The sequence below is a fragment of the Stegostoma tigrinum genome, chromosome 15 (assembly GCF_030684315.1).
Source record: "Stegostoma tigrinum isolate sSteTig4 chromosome 15, sSteTig4.hap1, whole genome shotgun sequence".
Taxonomy (NCBI): Eukaryota; Metazoa; Chordata; class Chondrichthyes; order Orectolobiformes; family Stegostomatidae; genus Stegostoma; species Stegostoma tigrinum.
Genome location: NC_081368.1, coordinates 793,432 through 808,771, shown reverse-complemented (window position 1 = coordinate 808,771; position 15,340 = coordinate 793,432). Strand labels below are relative to the sequence as shown.

The window sequence follows — 15,340 nt, the reverse complement described above, 5'->3', positions numbered from 1 at the left end:
AGGAATTTCCAGGAATGGAGGGTTTGAGTTATAAGCAGAGGCTGAGACTTTATACACTGCAGCTTATGAGGTTGAGAGGTGACCTTATTAGAACATAGAACATTACAGCACAGTACAGGCCCTTCGGCCCTCAACGTTGTGCCGACGTGTCATACCGATCTGAAGCCCATCTAACCTACACTATTCCATGTATGTCCATATGCTTGTCCAATGATGACTTAAATGTACCTAAAATTGGCGAATCTACTACCGTTGCAGGCAAAGCATTCTATTCCCCTACTACTCTTGAGTAAAGAAACTAGCTCTGACATCTGTCCTATATCTTTCACCCCTCAATTTAAAGCTATGCCGTACCGTCCTAGGAAAAAGGATCTCCCTATCCACCCTATCTAACCCTCTGATTATTTTATATGTTTCAATTAAGTCACCTCTCAACCTTCTTCTCTCTAATGAAAACAGCCTCAAGTCCCTCAGCCTTTCCTCGTAAGACCTTCCCTCCATACCAGGCAACATCCTAGTAAATCTCCTCTGCACCCTTTCCAAAGCTTCCACATCCTTCTTATAATGCGATGACCACAACTGTACACAATACTCCCAGTGCGGCCGCACCAGAGTTTTGTACAGCTGCAGCATACCCTCTTGGTTCCGGAATTCAATCCCTCTATTAATAAAAGCTAAAACACCGTATGCCTTCTTAACAGACCTGTCAACCTGGGTGGGGTATTGGGGTTTATATAATCATGTGGGGCATACATAAGGTGAATGGCAGGTATCTTTTCCCTAGAGTGAGGGATTTCAAGACAAGGGATCATATTTTTAATCCGAGAAAGATTTTTAAAAAAATTAGGGCAATTTTTTTCCACCAAGAGTGGTTCATAACTTGAATGAACTTCCACAGGAAGTGGTAGATGTGGATGCAGTTACAACATTTAAAAGACATTTAGATAAGTACATGGATAAGAAATATTTGGAGGGATATGGGCCAAGCACATGCACTGGGGAATAGTTTAGTTTGGGTTTATGGTCAGCATTGACTGGTTGGACCAAAGGGTCTGTTCCTGTGCTGCATGACTAAATGACTCTCTGAGGACATGGGCAGCAGATACACAGGAATACCATGAAGTGCAAGACGAAATTCAATTCACCATCCTGACTTGAACATATATCGCCATTCCTTCACTGCTGCTGGGTCAAAATCTTGGAACTCCTTCCCTGATAGCATTGTGGGTTTACCTATAGAAGTGATTCAATGCAGGGGCTTCTTAAGAGCAATTCAGGTGGGGCATTGCAGCAATGGTCTCAATCCAATGATTAAAAGCTAGAACATGTTTGGTATATTAAAGTAACAATATATTTACACTTTGAGCTAGGAACATTAAAGCAGTAATGCCTTGTTTGTCTGTTTCAGCTGCCATAGCCTATGAATTCACAACTGTTTCAATGAAGTTCTTTCTGCAACATACTTAAAGTTTCTCTGTTAGTGTCATTGGATGGCACTCTCTTCAGACAGATTACAGCTTCAAGCCGTGCTCTGTGCTTCAATAAGTAATCTTGTTTGATGTTGGATCTACATCACTCCGTCAGTCTTTTAAGCGACTCTTGGTTAGGCACATGGAGGATAGTAAAATGTAGGGTATGCAGGGTAGATTGATCTTAGTAGGATAATAGGTTGGCACAACATCGTGGGCCGAAGGGCCTGTACTGCTCTAAGTTCTAAATAAGCCTGGTGTCATGCTTATGAATCTATGCTGCAAGCCCTCCAAGGTCAAAATACTTGAGTGCCCAGAGTGCTCCAGCTGGGGTTTGATCAAGGCCTTGTAGAAACAGAGCATGACTTTTCCATTTACATTCGCCTCTCTGACTTCACATTTATTTTGATCGAAATAAGGGACATGGGCATCACAGGCTGGCCAGCATATGTTGTTACTCTAATTATCCTCAAGAAGGTGGTGGTGAAACCTTCTGGAACTGCTGCAATTTCTGCTGTGTTGGGCCACTACTGTACTGAAAGTAAGGGAATTTCAGAATATTAACCCAGCGACATTAAAGGTACAGCGATAAATGACCAAATCACGATGGAGATTAGCTTGGAGATAAATTGCAGATGATGACATTACCATGTATGTGCTGCGCTTGTCCTCTATGGTAGCAGTTGTGTTTAGCTTTCTTGATTACTTGCCGTACTTGCATACTAACCTGTGATTCATGCAGTAGGATACCCAGATCTCCGTATGTCAGAGCTTTGCACCCTCTCACCATTAGGTAATATCCATTTTAGCTATCATACCTTTGATCTTTCATCCAAATCATTTTACATAAACTGTAAAGAACTGTGGGCCTAGCATTAACACCTAAGCATGCCACTCATGGCATCCTGCCAGCCTTAAGAAGATCCACTTACTCCTACTCTCTGCTTCTGTTAATAAGTCAGTCATCTATCCATACCGATGTGTCAACCTCAGCACCATGCACTCCCAATTTTCTGTAAATCTTTGGTACTTTCTCAAATACTTTTTGACAACTGAAATATTGTACATCCACTGATTCTCTTTTATCTCCGGTGCTATGGAAGGTAGACAGTGCATCTTGTAGACAGTACACATTGGAAACAATGCTGGGCTGAGAAAGCCAGGGAGCTGCAACACCTTGCTGATAAGCACAACACCCGTGGTTTCTTTAGTGTCACCAAGACAATAACAGACTCTACACCCTCAGCCTCAAACCAGTGTGGAAAAAGGACAGACCCTTTTGAGAGATAGAGAAAACATCAGCCCTTGATGGCAAATTAGTATAATAAATCTATAACACAATTATCAGTGTGGCAGAAGTTGAAGTCATTGTTAAATGCATAAAGAATGAAAAAGCCACAAGAGTAGATGGAATTCCAGCAGAGATTTTCAAACCAACAGCAGCAGAGCTTACCATCACCTCCACAAAATGTTCCTGAAAATCTGGCATGAGGAAGAAATCCCTGCCGATCTCAGGGCCACTGCCGTTGCTGCCTCGTTCAAGAAAAGAGATAAAGTGGACTGCGAGACTTATTGGGGAATCTTAATAATTTCCATCACCAGGAAGATAATCACCTGAATCCTCCCTAACTACCTTCTCCCAGTCTGAGGGAATCCTTCCTGAAAGCCGTTCTGGCTTCCAACCAAACGATGGAACCATGGAAAAACTGAAAGAACTGCAGATGCCGGAAATCAGAAACAAAAATAGATATTGCTGGAAAAGTTTATCAAGTCTGGCAGTGGATATAACTAACACTTGACATTTCAGGTCCAGTGGCACTTCCTCAGAACTCCTAAGGAGACATGGAATTTCCGAGGTGAACAATCATGCTCATTAGTGAGTGTTTGCTGATGAGGACACATTGCTGCCATATTCACTACTGGCAAAGGAATAAACGATGGAAGTGGCGAATCAGGAGCCAAACAATAAGGTAGTGGTGTGGTTGTAATGTCAGCAGACTAATAATCTGGGGATATGAACCTGTATTGCCACTTTCCCAATTTGGCAGATAGTTAAATTTAAATTCCATAAAAAGTTAGCCTAATAATGACCATATAACCACAGACATTTGTTGTTTAAAAATAAACCTAGTGCACTAATGCCTTTTGGCAAAAGTAATCTACAATCCTTACCTGGTCTGGTCTACATGGGACTCCAGGCCCACAGCAATGTGGTTCTGTCAATCCAGATTACAGATAGTCAACAAATACAGATCTACCTGATAAAGTACCCATCCCATGAACAACAATGAAATAAAAACCAAGTAGGCTGTTTGTCCTGGACGGGGTCAAGCTTCAAAGTTGTTACAGTGAAGAATTCACCTCCTGATTCCCCAAAGCTTGTCCATTATCTATTAGGCATAAGTCATAAGTGTGATGCTCCAACTCCCAATAAGCTTGACATCATCCAGGACAAAGCAGCCAGCTGAGCATCACATCCACAAGCATCCACTCCCTCCGCCACCAACATTTAGTAGCAGAAGTATGTACCATCTATAAGACACACTGCAGAAATTCACAAAAAATCCTTAGATTAAGTACTCTCCAAACCCAAGACCACTTCCACCTAGAAGGACAAGAGTAGCAGATATATGGGAATATCTCCATCTGCAAATTCACCCCACCCAAGTCACTCACCACTCTGCCTTGGAAATATATTGTCATTGCTTCATTGTCACAAGTTTAAAATCCTGGAATCCCTTCCCAAAGGACATTGTGGGTCAATGTATACGTTCAAGAGGGCAGCTCACTACCACTTTCTGAAGGGCAACCAGGGGCAGCCAATAAATGCTGACCAGCCAGCGATGGCCACAACCCATGAATGAATGAATAAAAAAAATTATGGAACATAGCAGTTCCTCCTTTCAAGCTGGAGATTTTAAACATGTAATAGGATCTTTCTCCAACATATCAAGTCATTTTGAAGACTCATCACCAAAAACATGCTCATTCTTATAAAATCATGAGGGGCATAGATAAGGTAATTAGCAAAGGTCTTTTCCCTAGGGTAGGAGAATTCAAAACTAAAGGACATAACTTTAAGGTGAGAGGAAAAAATTTTAAAAAAGGACCCGAGGGGCAACTTTTTCCAGAGGATGGTTTGTATGTGGGTAGTGGCAGATCAGGTACAGTTGTAACAATTTAACAGGAAATGACATCACCAACCCAAGGAAACCTAAACACAAAAACAGAAAGCGGGACTTAACACCAGCGCTTCACCGGAGGCTCACTCATGATGTTACCTAGAATAGTGTTGAAACGTCTGAAAACGAACCTTCCAGCTCAGTGAGCAAACTCACATCCATTTAAAAAACATTTGGACAGGTACATGAATAGGACGGATTTAGAAGAACATGGGCCAAATGCAGGCAAATGGGAGTAGTTTAGTTTGGGAAATTTGGTTGGCATGGACGAATTGAACTGACTGGCCTGTTTCTGTGCTGCATGGCTATATGACGTGACCTGATGTATAAGAGGCATTGTAGCTCAGCGGTTCACACTCTTATCTCCGAATTAGAGGGCTTTGGGGTCTATTCCGACCCCTACTACTTAGTTTCAAACATTGAGGCTAACTTTACAGGGAAGAACGGAGGGAATACGGAACAGTTAACGATGAAGTGCTTAACTGAGCCATATCTGCTCTCTCATGGGGACGTAAATCGGCCTCCTATCACGCTACTACTTCCAGGAAGAACAGGGGAATTGTCAAAATTTAACCAACTTCACTTTGTTTATCTAGTTAGTATCACACTAGCTACGTATGGGAGCTTACTACATGCAAACTGGCTATCACATTTTCTAGGTTACAACAATGATTACATGGCAAAGTAGTTCAATAACTGAAAAGTGTTTGGGTGTCTTCAGGCTACATGAATGCAAGTCTGTTTTTCTTGTAGGTTACATACGTGGTCTTATAATAATTTGTGCATTCAAATTACATATTTGCTTGGCTTTTAAAAAATACAATTAAAATATATTTTGGTCTAAAATGTTTTAACTAGCAAAGATATCCAGGAACTTATCCTTTTTGTTTGAAAAGCCACAGCTATATCAGACGATACATAGCCAGCAGAAAAAGTTTTCAACATACAAGGTCATGCATTAAGTAAAACGTGCTACAACATGTTTTAAAAGAGTTTAAGTATCTACAGATCTTACAGACTTACACAAGCCATCGGACTTTCTGAACTTGCTGCATTCAAAACTTTGATATTAAACTTCAAAAGCTTTTTTGCCCCTGAACAAGTTTTAAAAATTATAAAATTACACCACAATAACAGAAAACCATTTCAAAACAACTGCTTGTTATCAACAGGATTAAAAGGAAAGTTTTACAATAGTATAAAGTGCCATCAAAAATGTGTTAGATACATTTTCACGTGTAAATAAAAAAGTTCATGATAAACTGCATTTATTTTTTTAATAGAAGTTACAAAAGTTACCTCACACTTTAAAATATGACAATTTGGTGTTTTATTGTAACAATGTAGTTCAAAAATAATTCTTCTTGTATGAACAATAAAAAGGTCAATATGTTCTGAATCCACTTCAGTGCTTCCAAAGCACATTGTGGAAAGTGCACTCAGTAAGACAGTATCCTCCTTATAGGCTGAAATGCAATTCGGGAGGAATTAGCCACAAGTGAACCTTCAACAAGTCTGCAGACAAAACAATAAAGTGAGTCTGAGGTAGATGGTTTCCTCCCCATATTTAACTTTTAGCCTGTTAAATAAAATACTCACATTTTCTCCCCCAGTGTGTGGTTCATGTGCCAAAACAAAAATGGCACCATTTCTGAATTATCAACATAGAAGCCCCCGGACAAAAGCTTCTACAAAAACAAGCTGAAGATCAGCTTAAAAAGAGGAGGATTGTGGACATTTTCCCCCACCTCTGAAGCTCACCACATCTTTTTCCCTGGAGCAACAGTCACCACTATTTGGTAAACACTCCAAACAATCCAACATGGCCTCTGTTCACAAGCCTCGATATAGTGTTGTTGTCCTATGATGCTTTCCCCATGAGAAGCTAATGCCACTGGAGTGACAGGATGGGTAAAGCGAGCAAGTTAACAGTGTTCATGCACAGTACACAGATTGACAGGGAAGTACATCGTTGGTCCATAGTGCTCCAGTCGGACTATCTGCTGTTGACATGGTTGATCTGTGTTGACAAAGATCTGGAAATAACATCTTCCAATACTCTTTCTAGTTGCTGGATTAACACTCGTCTTTTAAACCTGAGGGCAAAATGAACAGCCAGAATCAAAACAGGAAGTCCATTACAAGACCACTGGCACATCAGGTACATATCAATCACAGCTCACAATAGTTTAAATCATGAACTCCTTACATCCCATTTTCCATCACTGGCCATGAAAGACACTGGTAGAAAGTTCATCCCATAATAAGCATAAATCTGGTGTAACGTGGAAAAATATAGAGCATGAATTTCCTGAACCTAAATGATCTCTGATCCGATAATGGATCAGGCTATTTGTCAGACATCCAACAGTCAGCTGCCTAAAGCTGGCATTGAGCTCTATGCATCGGATACGAAGGGGTTACTACATATGCAGAGCAGAGATAGACTGGAAGGCAGTAGAATGGTGTTAATGTCATTGGGCTAGTCACCCAGAACCCCTGGCCAACATTCTACAGTAAAAACCAAAAGGACTGTGGATGCTGTAAATCAGAAACAAAAACAAAGATTGCTCGAAAAGCTCAGCAGGTCTAGCAGCATCTGTGAAGAGAAATCAGAGTTAACGTTTTGGGTCTGGTGACCGTCCTGAGGAAGAGTTTGTTTTTGTTCAACATTCTGCAGTTATGGGCTTGAATCCTGTGAGGCCAACATTTAAAAGATATTTGAATAGATACATGAATAGGAAAGGTTTAAGTGGGATATGGACCAAACGCAGGCAAGTATGACAAGTGTAGTTTGGGGGCAACTTGGTTGGCATGGACGGGTTGTGCCGAAGGGTCTGTTTCTCTGTGCTGTATGACTTGATGGCAAATGGTGACATTTGAATTCCATAAAGATCTGAAACTAAAAGCTGGTCTAATGGTAACCATGTACCCACTGTTGATTAACATAAAAACCTATCTGGTTCACTAATACACTTTAAGGATGGATATCTGGCATCCTAACCAGTCTGGCCTGCATTTGAATCCACACCTGTAGCAAAATGACTAACTCTTAGCTGGCAAGCCCACTCAACTGTATTCAGCTGCTACAAAGTCTAAAGAAAGAAACAAAACCATACGGGCTACTTGGCATCAAACTGAGCACAAGAAAGACCGTAGTGAAAACCGTCCTGCTGACCCTGCAAAGTCTACCTTACTAACATCAGGGAACTAGTGCCAAAACTGGGATATCTGTATCACTGATTAGTCAAACATGATATGACTAAGTCAGGGCATTGAGATAATATCTTACAATGTCTCAGACGCCACCATCACCATTCCTGGAAATGCCCTTTCCCACTAGCCGGGCAGAACCAGCAGAGGTTTGACTGAATGATTTATTGTTGTCACATGTACCGAGATACAGTGAAAATGTTGTTTTGTGTGCTGTACAGACAGATCTTACCATACAAAGCGCATCAGGGTAGCAGAACAGAGTGCAGAATAGAGTGTTACAACTGCAAAGAAGGAGCAGAGAGTGAGATAGAGATCAAAATTAACACGAGAGGTCCATTCAAAAGGCTAATAACAGCAAGGAAAAAGCTGTTCTTGAATTTATGTGCACATGTTTACAGGCATATTGTAGGGAGGGAGATGCCCTGGGAATTCTCAATATTGATCTATTATCATGGGGTCCACAGTCAAAGATGGGCAAGGGAAGTCCCTGCTGATTCCTTGCTTCATCTCAGCTTATGAATTAATGTTTCCACATTTAGCATAGCTTGGACGAAGCACTGAGAGTGACAAGAGTATAGATTGTCCTATGAGGGCTTCAATGTTCATAACAAAACGTGGTTCAGCAGCCGCACTACTGCCTGAACTGGCAGTAGCTGAGTAGCCTGAACTGACACAGCTGCTAGACTACATCTGCAGCAGGTAGTAAGGGAACCAACAAGAGGAAAAAGAATCTACTTGACCTCATTCTCATTAATCAACCTGCAGCAGATGCCATCCATGACATTATCAGTAAGACTGACCACTGCTCAGTCCTTGTGGAGACAAAACACCATCTTTACATTGAGGATATCCTCTGGCATGTTGTGCAACACTATTAGCGTGTTATGTGGGTCAGACTTTGAACAGATCTGGCTACTTTAAAATGGACACCCACAAGAGCACTGTGGGCCATCAGCAGAACTGTTTCCAACCAAAATCTGGAACCTCCTGGCCTGGCAGAACCCCACTCTACCATAAAAATGGGAGTTTAAATACAAACAGAAAGTGCTAGAGCACTGTGGGCCATCAGCAGAACTGTTTCCAACCAAAATCTGGAACCTCCTGGCCTGGCAGAACCCCACTCTACCATAAAAATGGGAGTTTAAATACAAACAGAAAGTGCTGGAGATATTCAGCACGACTGGCAGCGTCTGTAGAGAGAGGAGAGTTAACATTTCTAGACTAGAGACCGTCATCAGGGCCAGCCTGTCCACGTGTAGGATGTATACCCCAACCATTTCAGTTCAAATAACAATGCATGCAGGACCAGGTCGACTTGGGTGCACACGTACAAATCATTGACAGTGGGAGTGACAGGGCAGGATAAGAGGGGGTTAATAGAACATATAGCTCCTTAGGCCTTATTAATAGGGATACAAAATACAAAAAGGAAGTTCTCATACTTGTATGGAACTCTGCTTCAGCCTCAACTGCATCTACACTTTAGGAAGGAAATGATGGCATCAGAGATGGTGCAGAAAAGATTCACAAGAATGATTCCATGGATGAGAGACTTCGGTTTTGTAGATAGATTGAAGCTGTGTTTGTTCTCCTTGGAGAAAGTCAAGGGGAGCTTTGATAGAGGCTTTCAAAATCCTGAGGGATTTGGATTGAGTAGATAGAAATACCATAAGATATAGAAACAGAATTAGGCTATTCAGCCCAAAGAGTCTGCTCTGCTATTCAAACATAGCTGACGTGTTACTCAACCCCATTTTCCTGCCTTTGCCCCTGTAACCCTTGATGCCCTTAATGATCAACAGCCTATCTAATCGCTGTGTTAAATATACTCAATGGCTTGACTGCCACTGCTTTCTGTGGCAATTAGTTCTACATATAAACCACCCTTTGGCTGAAGAAATTCCTCCATATTTCAGTTCTAATGGACTGTCCCTTCATTCTAAGGCTGTGGCCTTGGGTCCTAGTCTCTCCTATCGCAGGAAATATCTTTTTCACATCCACTTTATCCAGTCCTCTCAGAATCCTGTAAGTTTCAATCAGGTCCCTCCCTTACCCTTCGAAACTTCATTGAGTACAGAACCATGTCCTAAATCACTCAACATTTGACAAGCCTTTCATCCCTGGAATCATTCTTGTAAATCTCCTCTGGACCCCCTCCAAGTGTAGCACATCGTTCTGTAGATACGGGGCCCAAAACTGCTCACAATATTCCAAATCCAGTCCGACTGATTGTACTTCGGTATACATGGCAATCAATGAAAAACTTTGTTTACAAGCAGTACAGGTAAATCATAATAAGGAAGGATGTACACAGATCAAAAAAAACTTAGAGGCACACAGGTTACATCCCACAGAGTGTGCGCTAGGTAAGATCAACATTAGTAAAATCAGCATTATTTAAGGCTAGAGAGGCCATTCATCAGCCTAAAAACAGCCAGGAAAAGCTGTTCTTGATCCTGCTGGTGCGTATGTTCATGCTTCCGTGCCTTCTGCTTGATAGAAGAGGTTAAAGGAGATCATGACTGGGGTGCTATGTGTGTTTGATGACGTTGGAAGCCTTTCTGTGGCAGTGAGCCATGTAAATAGAGTCCATGGATGGAAGATTGGCTTCTGTGATGGTTTGGGCTTGCACACAACCTTCTGTGGTTTATGGTCCTGGGCACAGCAGTTGTCATATCAGGCTGTTATACACCCTGACAGTATGCTTTCAATGGTGCATCTCTAGAAGTTGGTGAGAGTCCTTAAGGACATGCCAAATTTCCTGAGCACTTAAAGAAGAGGCATTGTTCTGCCTTCTAGACTATCGCATCTACATGGGCAGGTTGCTGGTTATTGTCACTCCGAGGAACTTGACCCTCTCTACGCACTCAACCTCAGTTCAGTTGATGAAAATGATGGTGTGTTCTCCTCCTTTCTTTCTGAACCCAATGATCAGTTCTTTAGTTTTGCCAACATTGAAAGAGAGGTTGTTCCAATTGCACCTCACCACCAAGCCCTCTATCTCCCTTAACTCGTCACTGTTAAATATCTGTCCCACTACAGTCCTGTCATCAGTGAACTTGTGGATGGTGTGTGTTTGAATTTGGCCTTATACAGCCTCCAAAGTACATCCTCTCTCTTGTATTCTAGCCCTCTTGAAATGAGTAGTAACACTGCATTTGCCTTCCAAACTTCCAACTGAATTCACATGTTAACCTTAAGAGAATCCAGACTAGCACTCCCAAATCCCTTTGTGCTTCAGACTTAAGGAAGGCCTTCCCAATTTAGAAAATAATCTTCACCATTATTCTTTATATCAATGTGTATAACCTTGTGCTTCCTCACATTGTATTCCATCTGCCACTCCTTTGCCCACTGCCTACCCAGTCCAAATCCATCTGCAGCCTCCTTATTTCCTCAACACTGCCTGTCCCCTCACCTATCTTTGTGTCATTTGCAAATTTAGCAACAATATCCTCAGTTCCTTCCTCCAGGTCAATAATCTATACTGTGAATAGTTGTGATCTCAACATGGGCTCCTGCAGAACTCCACTAGTCACTTGCCACCTTGAAAAAGATCCACCGGGGTGGTACAGTGGCACCGTGGTTAGCACTGCTGCCTCACAGCACCAGGGAGCTGGGTTAGATTCTGCCTTTGGGCAAATGTCTATGTGGAGTTTGCACATTCTCCCTGTGTCTGTGTGGGATTGCTCCAATTTCCTCCCAGAGTCCAAAAATGTGCAGGTTAGGCAGGCTGGCCATGCTAAATTGTCCCGAGTATCCAGGGATGTGCAGGCTAGTTAGCCATGGGGAATGCAAGGTCACAGGGATAGGGTAGGGGCTGGGTCTGATTGGGATGCTTTTCAAAGGGTCGGTGTGGACCTGCAGCCACACTGTAGGGATTCTATGATAACCCCCTCTCAGCCTCATGTCAGTCAACTAATCCTCTATCCACGTCACTACATCTCTCCTAACACTATGAATTACCTTATTTTGCAGCCTACTATGCAGCACCTTGTCAAAGGCCTTCTGGAAATCCAAACAGATCATATCAACTGGCTCCCTCTTATGTAACTCGTTCATTACCTCAGAGAATTCCGACAGATTTGTCAGGCATGATCTCCCCTGATGCCCTATTTTACGGTGTAGTTCCAAGTACTCTGCAATCTCACCCTTAATAATGGTCTCTAAAAGCTTACCAACAACTGAAGTCTGGCTAACCAGCCTATAATCCTGTATTCTGCCTCCCTCCCTTTTCAAACAGGGATATCACATTTGCTACTTTCCAGTCCTCTGGGTCCCTCCCTGACTCCAGGAATTCCTGAAAGATCATTGCCAATGCCACTACAACCTCCTCGGATACCTCCTTTGGAACTCTAGGATTTAGGTCCTCTGGTCTGGGCGAGTTATCCACCTTCAGACATTTCAGTTTCCCCAGACCCTTCTCCTTAGTAAAAACCAAAAGGACTGCGGAACCAGAAATTGCTGGAAAAGCTCAGCAGGTCTGGCAGCATCTGTGGAGAGAAATCAGACTTAACATTTCAGGTTGAATGACTCTTCCTCAGAACTGACTCACTCAACCCAAAATGTTAACTCAGATTTTTCTCCACAGATACTGCCAGGCCTGCTGAGCTTTTCCAGCAATTTCTGCCTCCATTCCTTCTCAGAGATGGCAACTACACTCACCTCTACCCCAAATGTCTCAAAGTTCTGCTGTGTTGCTGGTGTCTCCCACTATAAAAGCTGATGCAAAGTACCTATTTCGTTCCTCCAACATTTCTCTGTTCTCCATTACTACGCCTCCAGCCTCATTTTTGGCAGACCAATATCCACTCCCTTGCCTCTCTTACCTATCTATAATAAACTTTTTGCAATCTTCTTTTACATTACAAGCTAGTTCTCTCTTGCATTTCATCTTCTCTCCACCTTACTGCTTTCTCAGTTATCCTTTGCTGGTTTTTAATATGGTTCCCAATCCTTTGGGTTCGTACTAATCCTCACCACTTTATATGGTTTTCCTTTTGCTTTTATGCTGACCTCCCTTGTTGCCGCATCCTCTCCTTGGTATATTCCTTCTACCTTGGGATGAACTTCTGCTGTGCTTCCTAAATTACTCTCAGAAACTCCTCCCATTGCTGCTTCACCATCTTCCCTGCTGGGCTCTCCTTCCAATCAACTGCGGCCAGCTCCTCCCTCATGTCTTTACTTGACTCAATTATATTACCATTACCTCTGATTCCAGCTTCTCCCTCTCAAACTGCAGGGTGAATTCTATCACATTATGGTCACTACCCCCTAGGGGTTTCCCTCACCCTAAGCTCCTTAAGTCAACCCCAAGGGTGCTCCACAAAAAAAGTTTCGTAGACGTTCCACAAATTTGTTTTCTTGAGATACACTATCAACCTAATTTTCCCTGTCTACCTGCCTATTGAAGTTCCCCCACGATTATTGCAATGCTGCTTTTTAAATATGCCTTTTATCTACTGATTTAGTTTCTTGCCCACAACCTAACTACTGCTAGGGTGCCTGTATATAACTCCTAATGGGGTCTTTTTACTATTGTAGTTCTCCAGCTCGCCATAATCTGGCTCTATTCCGCTATTACAAAGAATATCCACTTTCGTGGAAGGACTGAGGGAAAATAGGGCATAGAATTGAAATGATTGGCAAAAGAAGCAGTGAGGACTCGAGGTAAATCTTCTCCATGCAGCAGGCAATTAGAATCCAGAAGATGCTGCCTGAGTGTTTGGTGGAGGCAGATAACATCAAGATATTCAAGAGCAAGTTGGATTCTTAACTCAAATTGAAGAATTTTAATGGACAGAAAGGAAGGGAAGTGGCAGAAAGTACACTGCTCCTTTGGACAGCCAGTACAGTCACAGTGGGTTAAATGGCCTCCTTGGGTGCTCGACCTGCCCTGTGGCTCTGTACATTTTCACTGTTAGTTTCCTTCCCAGAAAAAAGGCATCAGCAGCACTGTATACTCTTCAATACACTTCAGCTTCTAGTGGGTGGGCATCACAACAAAAGTCCCAGTTATTGCTCATCTCAGGTCCACTCCAAGTGGTGATCAGTGTTCCATTGATATTGCAGAGGGGGCTGTGTCGCTCCTGTTCTCTGTTAAAGGGCTTAGTTAAATTCAGATCCATAAGCCTCTACAATCTTGCCTCCCTGCAGAAGACATTTGCGGTTTGCAGAATTCTAAGCCTGATTCCAACAGATGAGACAATTCAGCTTGTGCCACATTGGGATTGATGTCAATGAATTATGAATGAATCAAGATCAATAATCCAACGGGATTAACAGCATTACCTTTGCGAAGCACTCTAACTTTAGACATTACACTGCTGTATTACTCAGACATTCATAGAAAATAGAACAGTACAACACAAGAACAGGCCCTTCAGTTCATGACGTTGTGCCAAACTTGAAACCAAATAAAACCAATCCTTTCTGTCCATATCCCTCCATTCCTTGCACATTAATATGCCTATCTAAAAGTCTGTTAAAGCCCTTATCGTATCAGCCTCAACCTCCACCCCGGCAATGCGGTCCAGACTCCTACCACTGTGTGTAAAAAAACTTTGCCCCTCACATCTCCTTTGAACTTTCCCAGTCTCACCTTAAATGCATAATCCCAATATTAGACATTTTAACTCTGGGGAAAAAAATATTCTGACTTGACGCAAGTCTATAAAATTATGAGATGCACAGATGGGGCTCTAAGTCAAGCGAAAACAATCCGAGTTTTTCTCCCCTCTCCTTACTGCTCATAGCCTCTAATCCAGGCTGCAGCCTGGTGAGTCTCTCCTGCACCATCTCTAAAGCCTCTACATACTCCCTGTAATGTGGTGACCAGAACTGAAGGCAATACTCTTAACTGTGGGCTAACCAAAGCCTTACAAGCTACAACATGACATCCTGACACTTGCACTCAACTCCCCAACCAATAAAGGCGTGCACGCCATAAGCCTTCTTTACCACCCTGTCTACCTGCATGGACATTTTCAGGGAGCGATGGACTTGAACCCCAAGGTCTTTCTGTACATTAATGCTGGTCAAGGTCCTGCCACGGATTAAACTCCATCACGCATTTCTCCGCCCATATCTGCAACAGATCTATATCCTGCTGCATCCTTCGAGAAACTTCCACACTATCCACAACTCCACTGATCTTTGTATTGTCTGCAAACTTACTAACCCACCCATTTACATTTTCATCTAAGCCATCTGAATTTTAAGTCTGATTCCAACTGATGAGACAATTCAGCTGGTGCCACAATGGGATTAATATCAATGAATTATGGATGAATCAATATTAATAATCCAATGGGATTAATAGCATTACCTTTGATAAACACACTAATTGACATTACATTATTTGTTGTATCACTCAGATCTTTAATGAGTATTTCTCCTCAGTAAACATCATGGATGCTAAGGAAATAAAGGAAACAAGTGGGGATGTTTTGGACGGCATACACATTACCAGAG

At 42.3% G+C, this 15,340-nt stretch overlaps 1 protein-coding gene across 1 annotated transcript in view; it reads right to left on the bottom strand.

Annotated features, from left to right (window-relative positions):
* Window positions 1-5,403: 5,403 nt before the first annotated feature.
* Window positions 5,404-15,340, bottom strand: part of ints6l (integrator complex subunit 6 like) — a 122,340-nt gene continuing 112,403 nt past the window's right edge. Inside the window, exon 18 of the mRNA XM_059651305.1 lies at window positions 5,404-6,747. Coding sequence (XP_059507288.1) covers window positions 6,648-6,747 — 100 coding nt within the window. The 3' untranslated portion in view covers window positions 5,404-6,647. The remainder of the gene's footprint in view (window positions 6,748-15,340) is intronic.